The following is a 12569-nucleotide window of genomic DNA, read 5'->3' as shown; positions in this document are numbered from 1 at the left end:
AAAATAAAAAAATAAAACAGTTGCTGTAACTAATAATAGAAGGCTGATGATGGCTGATTTATCAATTTAAATGTACATTTAGATTATAAAGCAGTAAAGCACTGCTTTTAATATTTGGTCACAATTTTTGACCAACAGTTATCCAGTCTGTAAAGACAAATACAACCAGTTAAGCTTATTTGTGTAAGAAAATAAGTAAAAACTGGCTGCACTGAGATTTTGACACGTTTCTAATCTAATTGAAGACACACCTTCCAGTTTACATTACCTCATGCAGCTTAGAGCTTCCAACCTGATGCAGTTAATACAGTTGTCTCTTTGTTAGTGTGCAGACAGGGTTGAACGGCTAATCTCCACACACAACACACACTCCCTTTATCTCTATAATACACATTTTAACTTAGATCGCAATCAAAAACCTCTCTTCCCGTAGGAATAGAAAAGGCTGTTCAACTCCGGCCTGTCCGGACACAGCTGTAAGCACCACTATGCTGAGTACCATTTAGACTAGAGTAAGTACAAAGTATGATATACCAGCCAGATCTCTTTGGAGCTCACACACATTTGAATTGCAAGGGAATACGCAACTGAAGCGCACGGACAAATGAGTTTTTAAGGGTATTTTATTATCAAAACAAAGAACAGTAAAAAGTTCACAAATTTTAGATAAAAAGAAAACATGGATAGACACTGCCCCAGGAACCTAGGCTCTTTACAACTCAAAAATATTTGTTTTAATTAAATTTCGACAACACAAATAGAAACAAAGGTGTCTTTTTTTCCAACCAACATATGACTCAACGCAACTTAAATTTGCTTTGACATATGTACATAATTGCCATTACGTGATTTCAGAAAACTAAAATGATGGCTGTGAAACCAAAAACGTTTCACAAACTGCATAACGCATGCATGTATAGAATGGGATTGTGAGTGTTTTAAGCCTCAGTTATACTTAGTTGCGAGTAGGTGCAACACATCAAACGTTAGCCGATCAACAAGCTCAGGGCGCGCCCTGAGATTGTAGATCAGCAATTCGACACATGACACTGACACGCAACCAAGTAAAAATCAGCTATTAGCCGTCTTGTTGCTGGATAAAGGGGTTGGGTATCGCCTCCATGCCATCCTGAGGACAGATGAGCACCACAGACGTTCCTCTGCACACCACCAGTCCCAGCTGCCTTGTGTCTTCTGTCAGCTTAAGCTGGTCATCTGGGTCTGTACAGAGATGGAGGGTATGGATACAGGAGAAGAGTCATTTTAATATGAAGATGAAAACCGGGAAAGCATCCGTATCATTTTAGATTTTAGCGTTGGCTATTCAGAAAAATGCACATAAAGTGCACAAAGACCCGCACACCGTCTGCACTTGTAATACGAACTTTATTGGCAACGTTTCGGTCAAAGACCTTCTTCAGGCATCTCAGCGTTGGCTATTAAAAAATAGCAGATCTACAAGCTCTCAGCGTGTCACTTTGTGGGTATCGGTTACGGTCGCCCCTAAACCATTTTTTCCAACGACCTCACGCCGACCGCTTGGTGCCGCGGTTCTTTTATTCTTTTTGTTTTACTGAGAATAAGGTTAGAAATAAGTTTAGGGTTAGGCATATTTTTTTTTACTGGGGTTAAGTTTAGGTATAGGGTTAGGTTTAAGCATAGTTTTACTGAGGTTAAGGTTAGGTTTAACCGTTTAAGCATAATTTACTTAGGTTACTTTAGGAATGCCAGGCCGCGCAGTTCCGCCGGCTGTACGCCCGGGGCGAGTTGGTAAAGGGGCGACTTGTTTGGTATTCACTTTGTGCCACACTGAGCTTGTCATTTATTTGGATCATTTTGGAACAATACTGATTTAGAAGGAATTTTAAGAATTTGCCTCAGGTCTTAATGGGCTAATAAATTAATTTAAAAATAAATGTGGTTAAAGTGATAACATTTACAGATTTAAGTGGTTCTCAAACTTAATTTTCAAGGACCCCCATTCACTCTGAGCATGTACAAATGGGACCAAATGGACCCCTAAGACCGGTAATGGTTTGAATGATTGAATACTTTATAGTTTACAAAAAAAGAGCACAGGAAAGTACATGTACAGTTCAATACAAGGTCTGCTAAGAGGATTTAAACCCAGGAAAGCCTCTATTGGCTTGTTTCCATTGGGTCCGACTCCTCCATTGCATTGCATTCATTGAAAATGGTCCATTTGGAACCCCATCAAGGAACTCTGAGGTCCCTGGACCCCACTTTGAGAACCACTGTGCTAGTACAGTATATTAGAGCAGCTGGTCTCAGGTAAATTTCACATGGGTCTATAATGGCTCTTAATTCTTACCGCGCATGTATTCGATCGTACCATCCAACACCAGGTTCAACAGAGGATCAAATCCCTTCAGCACACCACTGGCTGTGGACGCAATACAACGACAATTAGATTTGAAAACACACAATGAATTCTAAACTATTATAGTCCAATGACAATTTTGCATTGCATTCATTTCTCATCATTAAGGAAAGAATGATAATCAGTAGAGGGGCAGAGAAACACAGCAAATTAGATAAAGTGCCCCTCGGGGCACAGGTCTCCACCAGGGCACTGAGGGCAGGTCAAGTGGTGGCGCTATAATAGGACAATGTGAAAAGGGTGCCATTTCTTCCTCAGCCTAGTAGGAAAGTCTGTGAAAGATTTCACGTAAATGGCACGCTGCGTTCATGATTTGAGGCTTTTTATTAAAAACGGGCAAATCCTGCAAACTTTGAAATATAATGTTAGCCAATTCGGATGGAATATGAAATATCGGACAGATCCTTCTTGAACACATGACTATAGAGATACTGTGTAACGATTTGGAGGATTTTTGGACAGAATCTGGAGGAGTAATATGCAAAAATGTGTTTTTCAAAAGTCGGCCTAGAGGTGGCGCTATAACAGGCCGTTCTGGAAGATTTGGGGCAGAAGTTCATCGTTGGCATCCAGGGAGTGTGTGCAAATGCAATATTTGGCATCGACCGAGTGCCGACAACACAGTACATGCTATAATCTAGCTAGCTATAGCATGATCAAGAGAAGACTATCAGATGTATTTGATCGGTTTTGACATTTCAGACTGTATAACATAAATCTGATCGTACTGATCCAAGGCTATTCATGGCATATACACGTAACAGTCGGTATGTAAATAACAACGTAACGTCATTCATTGTGGCTGCACCTGACCAGCTAGCTTGGCTAGCGTTAGCCTCCAGCAGCTCTAGTGTACACACCTTCTCGACCTCCTTGAAATTTCACTCGAATTGGTTTGTCGATGTATTTTGACAGGTCGAAGATACTCTCCTTCTTTTTCTTCTCTTTATCCTGCAGACGAAGGACACGCACGCACCAACACCGAGTTAGCTTGCATGCTAACAACCAGTTAGCATTCATCTGGGCTACATCTTTGCATATCTCAAATTACAAGGTGATTTTTTTCATAGCTAGCTCAAAGAACAAAGCCACTCTCAATATGAAATGTGTTTGTTTAAACGTAATAATGGTGAAACGTTCCCATTGAAACGAAAACCAGTCGAACTCACCGCCATGTTTGCAGAATCACACGAAGTTCAACTTTGACCCGTGAAGTCTTCCACCAATCAAATTGCCGAGCGCATGCGCATCTGCCTTAGCAAATAAACATGACACAAATTATTATTACGTTTATTTCAAGGGGCCGGGGGTACCCGGGTACGTATAATAATTAAGGACTAATCATGGTGCAATACCAAGACGTGAAAATACAAATAATAATTTGTGATCAATATTAATCCGTGTATCTGGACGCAAAATGCACGGATTAATATTATAGGCCTAAATCGATTTGTGTCGATTTAGATTTTAAGCTTTCTTCCAGCTTGTGGAAGAAAGTGGTTTACCAACACTGGCCCCTGGTGGTCAAAGTGAGAAATAATCTAAACGTGTGCATATGAAGCACACGTTTGCATACAGTGGATAAGGGTGGCCACTGAGCTGCTGAACATTTATTTAGATTTTTTACCTTTCCCTCCTCATTTTCCTTTTTTTAGTTTGTAATAATGTCAATAATAACATATTCAATTACCTTGTGTTCTGGATTGGTTTTATATTTGGCAGTGCCAGTGATTGATATAATTCTTCTTTTTCTTCCTCATTTTCCTTTTTTGGGTTTGTAATAATGGCAATATTAATATTATAAAACGACCTTAACTTAATATATAAGACAAAAATAAATGTCTGCCAAATACACCCCTAGACTTAACAACTGGTGTAGGTGAGCCTCCTATGTGCCAGCCAACGAAATCGTGCGCCTCTTCCCTCTATATATGCAAATGTGGGGCATTGTCTTCATGTCCAATACCTGCCAGGTACACTGTATAAAGAGCACACAGCTGGGAACCAGAGACTATTAGCTTATCGACAGACAGACAGACAACATGCCTCCGCCAACTAAAAAGAGACTCATCGAGGGCCAGAGAACGCTACAATTCTTCAATTGCCGCTGCCGCTGCCGGCTCCAGGAAGCCGCTGCCGGCTCCACGAAGACTCCACCAGCTGCCGCCGAGTTGCCGATCCTGCCTGCCCTGGCACAGGACACCCGCAACACCAGCAGCGGGATATCCTCACCATCACCAAGCCCCGACGACGCCGAGATGCCACCAGAGCCAGAGGCAGCCGTGGCATCTCGGCACCGGGACGTTGCGGTCCTTTTGATTGACAGTGTCGAGCTTGTAGCAGAGGACGAGGTTGAGCTGGCAGCCGCCATGCCGCCGGCGCATTGGGGATTTTTTTGACGTCTGCACTGTACAAGTTTCTGAGAAAGCGCCTAGACTGGACATCTGGATACAGTGACTGTTTTGTTGAAATCACACAGCACGCTTGTGGAGTTTCTCGACGAACTCAGAACCAGAACAAGTGCTGATGTGAAAATTGAAACTGTTGGGCTTCACACAGCTGAGCTATCACAGATCCCATGTTCAAATTCCTTGCCAGTGTGATGTACAAAGTGCTGTTACAGGCAGAAGGAACGGATCTACTCACTGGAATTCGGCTCATTCAGAGTGCCACTAGCTGCATGGCCCGGCTGCGTTCGGATGCAGAATTTGATCAACTGTGGGCTGACACTGTAGCTGATGATGCGACACCGGGACGTTGCGGTCCTTTTGATTGATTGATTGAACATTTTATTAACAGTTTGCAGAATTACAGTACATTTCAAGCACAAACTCAATACAAAGGCTGTTAACTGTGAGTGGACGACCCAATTAAGCATTACACTTGTTTACAACAGGGTCCACCATGTTCAATTCATCAAAACATTTAGAGACGTACAAATAGACACTTCTTAGACAAAGAACAGTACAGGAATTCATCATAATGGAGGTAAAAAGGGAAAAGAAACATATACAGTGAGGGGAAAAGGGGGGGGGCGGTGGGGGGGATTCAGATAGCCTAATTAAGCTGTTTTACTGAGGCCTTTTTGTATATAGCCTAAGCCACTGTATATATATCCATTTTCTTAACCGTTTTTATTAATGTATGCTTTGACAATGCAAACGTATGTTTCTCATGCCAATAAGAAAATAAAAATCTTTGCATTGAAATTGAAATGTGTACGTGTACTTTACATTTTACTTTTTAATTCATATATATTTTAATTTAAAAAAATGCATGTGTGCTTGCCCTGCAATTAAAAAGATGATAATAATCTAATATGAGTTCTTTATAGATCTAGCCTCTTCATTTTTATCTCAAAGTGCACCAGATTGAAGCATTTTCATCGCAAATTTAAAAAAAAATCCTGGTGGGGCAGTGCTATCATTTAGCAGTGCTATCATTATTGTGTTGCTAAATCAACACGTCAGCGAAAATCTCAATTGACCCCTCGGTCATTTCATCCTGGCGCCGGGCCTGGGTTTGATTGATTGATTGATTGATTGATTGATTGATTGATTAACAGTATGTAGAATACAGTACATTTCAAAAGAAAGCACAACTCAATACAAGAACTTTTACTGTGGACGACACTTATTGTTTTACAACAGGTTGGCAGAGGAAGTGTAGAGCCCAGCATTACATTAGATAATTGACACTGGGTGAAAACGTGGGTTGCAAAAATCGTGGGATAAAAAAAACAGGGTCCACAATTTTCAATTCATCAGAATTTAATTAATTTATTTCAACATAAATATAAATCACACACAGGTCTGCATGCTTGCTATTGTATAGCACTGATGCCCCCCCTGAAAATTATCTATGTGAAAATAATAAATATACAGTTAGTAGGCTATGTGATGTGAAACATACTTGAAAGTGAAACATTTAATTCAAACTGTTTCATATTAAATATCTATAAATGCACCACATATCTCTGTCTCTGTACGTGTGTGTGTGTACTGTACGTCTGTAATCCACGTAACTCGAAAACCGTTCGCCCCACCGACTTCAAATTCGACACACCCGTTCCACACTCCCACAGGGAGTGCAGTGTCGTGCACTGCACTGCAGTCGGTCGGACCCATGGTTGTCCAGAACCGCCACAAAAGGCCTCTGCCCGGGCTCTGGACAGGGCCCCTGCCCAGGCTCCATATATGGCCTGTTCTGACATCACAACAGAAATCTCATATGGGCATAAAAGGGACACACACAGATGGGTGGAACGGGTACTCTGACACGGGTACACCGGGTATTGCATCTCCAGCTTCCATTGTTACCGATTTAGGCATTTAGCAGACGCTCTTAATCCAGAGCGATTTACAATAAGCAAGAACAACACAAATACATAGAAATAGTCATCAAGGATCAATAATCTAACATAACCTCCCTAACAGTATAATATCTATACAATGAAACTATAGGCTACACTATAGAATGCTATGTCTACATAATATGCTAAATTACCGTACATAATTTAGCCTGCAAGTGCTGTGGAGTCTGAAGAGGTGGGTTTTCAGACTACGGCGGGAGATTGGGAGTGAGTCTGCAGTTAATTTTGATTACAATGGGAAGTTCATTCTATAGTTTTGGAGCCAGAAGGGAGAAGAGTCTGGGACGTGTGGATATAATTTGTTCTGTATGTTTAGACACATTTGAGAGGAATTCCAAAATGAACAAATCCAATTTATGACTGGCATGTCCTCTCGAGAATAAGTAAAGGTTAGAATGAAATGAATGAAGATATTTGTGCTATAATTAGCATCTGTTTTCAAAACTGACCTCCTTTCCCTGTTGTGATAGTGGGATGGCCAACAGGCAGTGTTGCCAGAGAAGTAGTCCCAAAAGAAGCGACTAGGCGGCTAGGCCATATGAAGACTTTAAACATGTATTGGCTATTTGAGAGAAAATAGCTGATCTACAGGCACACAACACGTGATGAGACATGCTAGTAGATCTGCAATTTTCCAAAGATCTATATTTTATTTATAAATATTTGGAATATCTTGTATGGGCGTATGGGGCCAATGGGGGAGTGTCCCTGCCACAAAATATTTTCAGATCGGAGTATACCGTATACACTACAGACAAACACATTCTTTGGAGGTCATTAAATTACTGATTAAACAATAATTAAAACATTTAGAAGGAAGCCCAAATAAGTAACTACACTTTAAAAACTGGCCCAATAAACGCAACCCACAAGTACCAATATTTACAAGCAACTTTTTCAGAAATAGAAGCCCAAAGTCACTTATAATAAGCTGACATGGCAACACTGTTGGGGTGAGGAAGGGGGGGGGGGGGGGTATTTAACTATTAATAGTTGTGTTGGCATGCCCTAAACCAGAGAGAGGCACTGCCTGTTAGTGTGGCTGTGTTACTTGAAGCTGTGACATGGCCTGCAGCGCAAACAGGGAGCTGGAGAGTTGGACACGACGCATAAGTCCTTCTGAAGAGATCAGCACACAGGAGGACAAGTCTTTATGTGTAAAAGAGCTGGAGCTTGGGCCTGAGCCTCACATGATTCCTGACGTTGTGCTGCAGGTAGAGGGAGAGTGTTTCTATGTCAATCGTCGACACCTGGCCCTTCAGAGTCCTTACTTCAGGGCTCTCTTCTTCGGCTGCGGCAGGGAGAGCAAGGTACGGCAGGTCGAGATCAAAGGAGTGGGCCTGCAGCAGTTCAGAGCCTTACTGGACCACACTCAGACATCTGTTCTACCTCTGCACCGAGGTAATGTTCTGGAAATACTTGAGACGGCAGATTTCCTCCAGCTGGAGCGAGCCAGACTGCTGTGCTGCAAATTCCTGGAGAGGGAGCTCCACCTCAGTAACTGCCTGGGCATGATGGCCTACGCCTGGCATCGGGGCTGCATGCAGCTGTACATGGCAGCGAGATACGTAGCGCTCACTCACTTTCCAGCTATCGCCTCAGAGGAAGACTTCCTCTCCCTATCCAAGGAGAGTTTGGCCGACCTTCTTGCCAGCAGTGACCTATCCGTCCCCAAAGATGACTTGGTTCTGGAGGCCACCATGAACTGGGTAGCCTTTGACCCCGATCGAGATGAACACTTCCAAGAGCTAATTGAGCTGGTGAGACCTGAGTTTCTGTCTGTGTCTTATTTGACAGAACTGTTAACCCACCTCAACGGGTCTGACCCAAGAGCCAAACTCATCTGTAAATTGAATGAATTGAATTTCCCAGGCGCTTGGTCTATGGGCAAGTCTGTGCATCGGGCAAGGGCTCAAGACACTGTGTTTGTACTGGGAGGGCCCCATGACCAGGAAAAACAGGCATTGTACCAGTTCTTTCCCCACACTGGAAGATGGCAGAACTGTGCCCCTTTGCAGAGGAAGAACCTCACCCAGTTCTCTGTAGCTGCAGTAGGTAATGATATTGGTCATGATGAAATTAAGGAACAGGATAATTATTGGATAATGGTTTTATAATGTGTCATTTGTAAGTGCATGGATTAACCACATTAACCCTGGTGTCCCTATTTTGGCCATGTTGTGGGAAAATGTTTCAAAATCTTTTGAAATGTGTTCTAAAATGCATCACATTGTGATGCATTGTCAGATTGTAGACTGGCTATTTTCGCTGTTCTAATTAATTCACTAGCCATTTATGTTTGTCCAGCACATTAAAAGTATGGGAGAAAGTTTAGTATCATTTATATTACATGGTTAATACAATTTGGCTCATATGTTACGGTCAAGTTTTAACATTTGTGCCTTCTCATTCTACAATCATGCAGGAGACAATGTAGTTGTTACAGGTGGCCATTTCCGGAAGTGCCTGTGGTACGTCGTGGACTGGGTCAAGATATATGAATGTGGGAACCATCGCTGGGTGGAAGGGCCAGAGATGCAAAAGCCCAGACACAGCCACTGCTCAGCGGGGATGGATGGAGCACTGTATGTCATGGGAGGGAATATGGACGAAGGGCTTGTGGCTGATGTGGAGAGGTTTGTCCTGGGGTCGGAGGAGGGCTGGGTGATTGTAAGCCCCATGGTGAAAACTGTGGAGAGAGCAGCCATTACTACTCTACATTCTTGTATCTATGTGGCCTGTGGATTGGATGAAAATGGGGATGTTTATTGTGGAGTTCAGAGGTACCTGGTTAAAGAAGATCAGTGGGATGTAGTCTCCTACTCTCCCTTTCCACGGTGAGTAAAATTACATTTAGAAAAGACATCTACCGGTACATCTCTCATGGACCATGTTCACACAGCAGACCATCTAGCTACGCAATACAAGTTATACCCTTGCTTTGCTGATTGTTAACGTCTGATATGATAAATAGCTATTTGTTCATTTTCCTTTACTTTGATTCTCCCAAGTAACAATGGTCTTCTCCCTGCAGGTATGACATTGTAGCTACAGCGCTCAATGGTGCCCTCTATCTGTTTGGAGGTCAGACACTACGTCTGGATGTAGAAACAGACGAATGGACTATTCTAGAAGAGGAATGCCTGAACGAGAAATTCTTCGGTGGCTGCACAACAGTCAGTGGCCAGATATACCTGGTCAGTGAGACCAAGACCAAGAATGTATTAACCAACATGGTGCTACTAGATCCCTACATAGACACTTGCATTGAAATTGATGATGCCATACCCTGCCCTGTGCCCATAAGAGGATGTGTTACCTTGCGATGGTCACCTGATGAATGATGCTACCTGGTATGGTGAGAATGGGCACCTAGCAACTCAGTTAAACTTGATTGTGTATACAGTAATACTAAAAGCACCATATGATGAAATATAAATCAAAGCTTAACGAGCCACTGTGTAGCTGAATTTAAACCAAAAAAAAATTCAACCAGATTTTCATTCCCCAAGTGTGTTTCTTGGTTCTCATACATACAGTGTACTAAGTTTTAATTTAAGTATAATAAACAACTTAAAGCAAATAAATTCCGCTCAGCCCCTTGAAGCTTTGAATAAGACAACATACAATGTCCAGTTGTTCAATAAAGTTAATTTATTAAAAGTGATAAAATGACCAGAGCGTGCAAGCCAACCAGATACAGTATGTGCGTTAAAAAAGGAAAAAGACCAATCATACATTATTGACACAACAGTCATAGCCTCTCTCATTTCTGTAAAAATATGATTATATTGTTCAATGTGCTCTATTTATTTTTTACATTTGTAATGAAACAAACTCATAGCAGGTACAAATTAGCCCGGGCTACTATTTGGAAATTTATATGGGCAGCTGTTCATTATTTCATACCTCACAGTGCAGTGTGGAGTGCAGTGCTACTGTTGGCCTTGTTAACCACTGGTGTCCCCAGGGCTCTATACTAGGCCCCCTCCTGTTTTCGTTCTACACTAAATGTATTTGCATTATGAGCTTATAAATGTGCTATTTTTGCAGAATGTTCTCCCCAGGATAGGGATGAAACCCCAAAGTTTGTGTTTTTGACTCCTTAAACACATGAATTTAAAAAAATTAAATAAAAGGTGGAATTTGCAACCCACTTGCCAATTTTGGTGTTTCTAGATCAATATGGTTTTTGTTTCGCAGATAACAGATAACAAAGACAATAGGGTTTCTGCAGTTGTGCAGATGGTGCAGCATTTACAATATGCCTGTAAAAACACTTTGTAACAATTGCCTGTCTTAAAAGGCTGTACACACTGGCCTTATAGAGACAAATGGAACGCAAACATTTAGTACAGTAGTGTATACTCATACTGTATATACTGTATAAGTGTTTAATGTAAGGATGTGAAATTGATTTTCTGGACAAGGCCTCTGTATCATACTCTTGATAATACAGGGGATAATAATAATAATCGCAAAACCATAGAGACCCACATGATTGGACTAAGCAACAATAGTCACACGCAGTCTTTAAGAAATGCATTGCACTGAATTCCACTGATTGATTGGCATTTCATTGTTGACAAACATCTCTGGGAAAAAAAGAATAGGTTTTTCATAGACAGCAGCAGTGTTCAGTGTACGTGACTGCAGTAACAAAATATAACATCAACCTTTTTGCAAAAGTATCTAAATCCTTACATTTCAGGAAAAGTCTTCACCAACAATACCGGTATACACAATTCTTCATTATACAACTACTTGCACAATTCAAAACATCTCCTATTTTAACAATTCCCATCAGTGTGGATACTTGTCTTTACTCATCTAGGCACTACCTGGCTCTCCAGAATATGGGAAATATATGTGGGGAATATGTGAATTGACAATATCTGCAACAAAAATATGACCTTATAATTCCAGTTTCAGATATAAAATGTAATTTTGACAAGTGAAAAATAATCTTGTAGATACCACGAACTAGGAATTAGGAATAGTCATAATTTATTTGTAGATATCTAACGTGATTTGAGATAACTTTAATTTTGTCTAGTCGGAATGTAACTACATAAATTTGAGTTTTGAGTAGGTGAAATGACATATATATGCATATATCTGTAGTTAAGTAAAACATGCTACTGGAATTGGGATTGGCTTGCTATTGAAACATAGCACGCAACTGTGACGACTGTAAGGTAACGAAGGTTTCTCATGTCGGAACAGTCTGAGGTATAATTGGTGTGTTTGATAGGGTTTTTCATGAGACACTAATACGATACAATTTACATTTCTATCACAACTCTGTAGTGAATGAAGTTCTTGTTTGAAACAAATTCCAGATACGGGTGGACTCTTCATGGTGATTATATTTGCAACAATTTGGAACTGAATTACAGATATTTGCAATTGTCATTTAGGATGTGTGACGAAGTGTTGTTTTCAGTGACATGACATCACCGCTGATGTTCAGCTTTGATTCAATTCATACTGTATCTCTAAATATCATTAATAATTGATTCATAGATATCTTTAAAAAATTCTTAAATATCTTAATCACAATGTAAATTATAACTATTGTTATGTTGTTAATAGCGTATGTTAAATACGGATAGTCAAACAAATAAATTAAATTTTTACATTCAAATGAAATTAATATAAAACAACAAAAAACAATCATTTGTAAAAGGCATCAAGTCATATAATAATCTCCTCCACCAGAGGGAGGAATCTTTGTAACAAGTATAAGCACAAGAGGTGACACTGGAAAAAACTTGAAGAATAAAAAAAGACAAA

General features: G+C 40.7%; 2 protein-coding genes across 2 annotated transcripts; one reads left to right on the top strand and one right to left on the bottom strand.

Annotated features, from left to right (window-relative positions):
• Positions 1–605: 605 nt before the first annotated feature.
• lsm7 (LSM7 homolog, U6 small nuclear RNA and mRNA degradation associated) lies at positions 606–3724 on the bottom strand. The gene is made up of 4 exons (XM_079505681.1): positions 3571–3724; positions 3262–3352; positions 2333–2404; positions 606–1221 (listed from the first exon to the last, which is right to left on the bottom strand). The coding sequence occupies exons 1-4, from the start codon at positions 3574–3576 to the stop codon at positions 1079–1081; spliced, it is 312 nt and encodes a 103-aa protein (XP_079361807.1). The 5' UTR covers positions 3577–3724; the 3' UTR covers positions 606–1078.
• A 4101-nt stretch (positions 3725–7825) lies between these two features.
• Positions 7826–10449, top strand: LOC306926403 (kelch-like protein 23). Its single transcript, XM_079505670.1, has 3 exons — positions 7826–8828; positions 9199–9610; positions 9808–10449. The coding sequence occupies exons 1-3, from the start codon at positions 7838–7840 to the stop codon at positions 10115–10117; spliced, it is 1713 nt and encodes a 570-aa protein (XP_079361796.1). The 5' UTR covers positions 7826–7837; the 3' UTR covers positions 10118–10449.
• The last annotated feature ends 2120 nt before the right edge of the window (positions 10450–12569 follow it).

This window comes from Electrona antarctica (genome assembly GCF_951216825.1).
Source record: "Electrona antarctica genome assembly, chromosome: 7".
Taxonomy (NCBI): domain Eukaryota; kingdom Metazoa; phylum Chordata; class Actinopteri; order Myctophiformes; family Myctophidae; genus Electrona; species Electrona antarctica.
This window is presented reverse-complemented; position numbering and strand designations above follow the sequence as displayed.